Source organism: Oncorhynchus gorbuscha, linkage group LG21, assembly GCF_021184085.1.
Source record: "Oncorhynchus gorbuscha isolate QuinsamMale2020 ecotype Even-year linkage group LG21, OgorEven_v1.0, whole genome shotgun sequence".
Taxonomy (NCBI): domain Eukaryota; kingdom Metazoa; phylum Chordata; class Actinopteri; order Salmoniformes; family Salmonidae; genus Oncorhynchus; species Oncorhynchus gorbuscha.
This window is the reverse complement of record NC_060193.1, coordinates 8,158,296-8,163,295: the sequence shown is the minus strand read 5'-3', so window position 1 is coordinate 8,163,295 and position 5,000 is coordinate 8,158,296. Positions and strand designations below refer to the sequence as shown.

Genomic DNA, 5,000 nt, shown 5'->3' with positions numbered 1-5,000 from the left:
CCCTCTCTCCTCTCTCCCCTCGCTCCTCTCTCCCCTCTCCTCTCCTCGCTCCTCTCCCCTCGCTCCTCTCTACCCTCGCTCCTCTCCCCCTCGCTCCTCTCCCCCTCGCTCCTCTCCCCTCGCTCCTCTCCCCCTCTCCTCTCCCCCTCTCCTCTCCCCCTCCCCCTCTCCCTCCCCCTCCCCCTCCCCCTCTCCTCTCCCCCTCGCTCCTCTCCACCCTCGCTCCTCCCCTCCCCTCGCTCCTCTCCCCCTCGCTCCTCTCCCCCTCTCTCTCTCCCCCTCGCTCCTCTCCTCTCCCCCTCGCTCCTCTCTCCCTCGCTCCTCTCCTCTTCCTCTCCCCCTCGCTCCTCCCCCCTCGCTCCTCTCCCCCTCCCCCTCTCCTCTCCCCCTCTCTCCTCTACCCCTCTCCTCTCCTCTCCTCCCCCTCTCTCCTCTCCCCCTCTCTCCTCTCCCCCTCGCTCCTCTCCCCTCTCTCCTCTCCCCCTCTCTCCTCTACCCCTCTCTCCTCCCCCCCTCTCCCTCCCCCCTCTCCCCCCTCTCTCCTCTCTCCCCCTCTCTCCTCCCCTCCTCTCCCCCCTCTCTCCCCTCCTCCTCTCCCCCTCCTCTCCCCCTCTCTCCTCTCCCCCTCTCTCCTCTCCCCCTCTCTCCTCTCCCCCTCCTCCTCCTCTCCCCCTCTCTCCTCTCCCCTCTCTCTCCTCTCCCCCTCGCTCCTCTCTCCTCCCCCCTCTCCTCTCCCCCCTCTCCTCCCCTCTCTCCTCTCCCCCTCTCTCCTCTCCTCTCCCCCCTCTCTCCTCTCCCCCCTCCTCTCCCCCCCGCTCTCTCCCCCTCTCCCCTCCTCGCTCCTCTCCCCCTCTCTCCTCTCCCCCTCTCTCCTCTCCCCCCCTCTCCCCCTCTCCTCTCCCCCTCTCTCCTCTCCCCCCTCGCTCTCCCCCCTCTCCTCCCCCTCGCTCCTCTCCCCCTCGCTCCTCTCCTCTGTCCTCCAGGGGAGGTGTTTGATTACCTGGTCGCTCACGGGAGGATGAAAGAAAAGGAGGCGCGTGCCAAATTCAGACAGGTGAGGAGCGTGTGTGTGTGTGTGTGTGTGTGTGTGTGTGTGTGTGTGTGTGTGTGTGTGTGTGTGTGTGTGTGTGTGTGTGTGTGTGTGTGTGTGTGTGTGTGTGTGTGTGTGTGTGTGTGTGTGTGTGTGTGTGTGTGTGTGTGTGTGTGTGTGTGTGAGTGAATGAATGAGAGATGGGGTTTATTTGCTTTCCTCCTCCCCATTCTCAATCCTTCTCTCCATCCCTGTTTAGATCGTGTCAGCGGTCCAGTACTGTCACCAGAAGTGTATTGTCCACAGAGATCTGAAGGTGAGACTCTCCCTCTACACACTATAACGCGTGTATGTGCGCTAAGTAGCTGGGGGCTAAGTAGCTGGGGGCTAAGTAGCTGGGGGCTAAGTAGCTGGGGACTAAGTAGCTGGGGACTAAGTAGCTGGGGCTAAGTAGCTGGGGACTAAGTAGGGGGCTAAGTAGCTGGGGACTAAGTAGCTGGGGGCTAAGTAGCTGGGGACTAAGTAGCTGGGGACTAAGTAGCTGGGGGCTAAGTAGCTGGGGGCTTACGGGCTGGGGGCTTACGTAGCTGGGGGCTTACAGGCTGGGGGCTTACAGGCTGGGGGCTAAGTAGCTGGGGGCTAAGTAGCTGGGGGCTTACGGGCTGGGGGCTAAGTAGCTGGGGGCTAAGTAGCTGGGGGCTAAGTAGCTGGGGGCTTACGGGCTGGTGGCTTACGGGCTGGGGGCTTACAGGCTGGGGGCTAAGTAGCTGGGGGCTAAGTAGCTGGGGGCTTACGGGCTGGGGGCTTACGCAGCTGGGGGCTTACAGGCTGGGGGCTAAGTAGCTGGGGGTAAGTAGCTGGGGGCTAAGTAGCTGGGGGCTTACGGGCTGGGGGCTTACGGGCTGGGGGCTAAGTAGCTGGGGGCTAAGTAGCTGGGGGCTAAGTAGCTGGGGGCTTACGGGCTGGGGGCTTACAGGCTGGGGGCTAAGTAGCTGGGGGCTAAGTAGCTGGGGGCTTACGGGCTGGGGGCTTACGGGCTGGGGGCTTACGGGCTGGGGGCTTACAGGCTGGGGGCTACGTAGCTGGGGGCTTACGGGCTGGGGGCTAAGTAGCTGGGGGCTTACGGGCTGGGGGCTTACAGGCTGGGGGCTAAGTAGCTGGGGGCTTACGGGCTGGGGGCTTACCGGCTGGGGGCTTACAGGCTGGGGGCTACGGCCGGAAGAGCTTGAACTATGACCTTTACACAGGCTCCTAACAGTCACTTGCCCATCGGTGTCTGTGTGTTCAGAGTTGTCTCCTGTCCGATGATGTCATCGTGTTCTATTTCACGCTGAGCGCTCGTGCCGAGAACACCTTCCTGTTGCTAGGCAACACAGCCTTCTCTGCTCCTCGCTCTGCCATGTATAGTTTAAAGTTATATATTGCTCTGCGTTGTAGTCGGCAGTGGTGGAAGAGGTACTCGATTTGTCATACTTGTGTAAAAGATAACTTAATAGAAAATGACTCAAGTGAGTCACCCAGTGAAATACTACTTGAGTAAAAGTATTTGGTTTTAAATGTACTTAAGTATAAAAAGTAAAATTATAAATAATTTCACTCCAACATTCAGACATCATTTACAGACTAAGCGTGTGTGTTTAGTGAGTCCTCCAGATCAGAGGTAGTAGGGATGAGCAGGGATGTTCTCTGTTTAGTGAATCCTCCAGATCAGAGGCAGTAGGGATGACCAGGGATGTTCTCTGTTTAGTGAGTCCTCCAGATCAGAGGCAGTAGGGATGACCAGGGATGTTCTCTGTTTAGTGAATCCTCCAGATCAGAGGTAGTAGGGATGACCAGGGATGTTCTCTTGATAAGTGTGTGAAATTGGACCATTTTCCTGTCAAAATGAGTACTTTTGGATGTCATGGAGAATGTATGGAGTACACCCCAAAAGTACATTTATTTTCTTTAGGAATGTAGTGAAGTAAAAGTTGGCAAAAATCTAAATAGTAAAGTACAGTTATCCCCCTCAAAACTACTTAAGTACTTTACACCACTGGTAGTCAGTCTTAACCACAGATCTGGGATCAGGTTCATTGAGTCACATTCTTAACCCTAAAAACATTATGGGAATTTTAATATCTGACCCCAAATCAGAGGCTAGATTACGCTAGCCCATATCCTATCCATCCTATCAGTGGCAACAAGACTGAGTTGGAAAGAGCACAAACTGATCTGGGATCAGGCTAACTGGCATCAAAAGGATCTGGGATCAGGCTAACTGGCATCAAACGGATCTGGGATCAGGCTAACTGGCATCAAAAGGATCTGGGATCAGGCTAACTGGCATCAAAAGGATCTGGGATCAGGCTAACTGGCATCAAAAGGATCTGGGATCAGGCTAACTGGCATCAAAAGGATCTGGGACCAGGCTAACTGGCATCAAAAGGATCTGGGATCAGGCTAACTGGCATCAAAAGGATCTGGGACCAGGCTAACTGGCATCAAAAGGATCTGGGATCAGGCTAACTGGTATCAAAAGGATCTGGGATCAGGCTAACTGGCATCAAAATGATCTGGGATCAGGCTAACTGGCATCAAAAGGATCTGGGATCAGGCTAACTGGCATCAAAAGGATCTGGGATCAGGCTAACTGGCATCAAAATGATCTGGGATCAGGCTAACTGGCATCAAACGGATCTGGGACCAGGCTAACTGGCATCAAAAGGATCTGGGACCAGGCTAACTGGCATCAAAAGGATCTGGGACCAGGCTAACTGGCATCAAAAGGATCTGGGACCAGGCTAACTGGCATCAAAAGGATCTGGGACCAGGCTAACTGGCATCAAAAGGATCTGGGATCAGGCTAACTGGCATCATAAGGTTCTGGGACCAGGCTAACTGGCATCAAAAGGATCTGGGACCATGTTAACTGGCATCAAAAGGATCTGGGACCAGGCTAACTGGCATCAAAATGATCTGGGACCAGGCTAACTGGCATCAAAATGATCTGGGACCAGGCTAACTGGCATCAAAATGATCTGGGACCAGGCTAACTGGCATCAAAATGATCTGGGATCAGGCTAACTGGCATCAAAAGGATCTGGGATCAGGCTAACTGGCATCAAAAGGATCTGGGACCAGGCTAACTGGCATCAAAAGGATCTGGGACCAGGCTAACTGGCATCAAAAGGATCTGGGATCAGGCTAACTGGCATCAAAATGATCTGGGATCAGGCTAACTGGCATCAAAAGGATCTGGGATCAGGCTAACTGGCATCAAACGGATCTGGGATCAGGCTAACTGGCATCAAAAGGATCTGGGACCAGGCTAACTGGCATCAAAAGGATCTGGGATCAGGCTAACTGGCATCAAAAGGATCTGGGACCAGGCTAACTGGCATCAAAAGGATCTGGGACCAGGCTAACTGGCATCAAAATGATCTGGGACCAGGCTAACTGGCATCAAAAGGATCTGGGACCAGGCTAACTGGCATCAAAAGGATCTGGGACCAGGCTAACTGGCATCAAAAGGATCTGGGACCAGGCTAACTGGCATCAAAAGGATCTGGGACCAGGCTAACTGGCATCAAAAGGATCTGGGATCAGGCTAACTGGCATCATAATGATCTGGGATCAGGCTAACTGGCATCAAAAGGATCTGGGACCAGGCTAACTGGCATCATAATGATCTGGGACCAGGCTAACTGGCATCAAAAGGATCTGGGACCAGGCTAACTGGCATCAAAAGGATCCGGGACCAGGCTAACTGGCATCATAATGATCTGGGATCAGGCTAACTGGCATCATAATGATCTGGGACCAGGCTAACTGGCATCAAAAGGATCTGGGATCAGACTAACTGGCATCATAATGATCTGGGACCAGGCTAACTGGCATCAAAAGGATCTGGGATCAGGCTAACTGGCATCATAATGATCTGGGATCAGGCTAACTGGCATCAAACTGATCTGGGATCAGGCTAACTGGC

The 5,000-nt window shown here is 54.3% G+C and overlaps 1 protein-coding gene across 9 annotated transcripts in view; it reads left to right on the top strand.

The window, feature by feature from the left end:
* The window catches only part of mark2b (MAP/microtubule affinity-regulating kinase 2b), a 102,030-nt gene that overhangs the window by 33,700 nt on the left and 63,330 nt on the right, over positions 1–5,000 (top strand). For all 9 annotated transcript variants that reach the window (XM_046318792.1, XM_046318790.1, XM_046318787.1 and 6 more), the window contains exons 6-7: positions 984–1,054; positions 1,290–1,346. In XM_046318792.1, the coding sequence (XP_046174748.1) occupies positions 984–1,054; positions 1,290–1,346 (128 nt within the window). The remainder of the gene's footprint in view (positions 1–983; positions 1,055–1,289; positions 1,347–5,000) is intronic.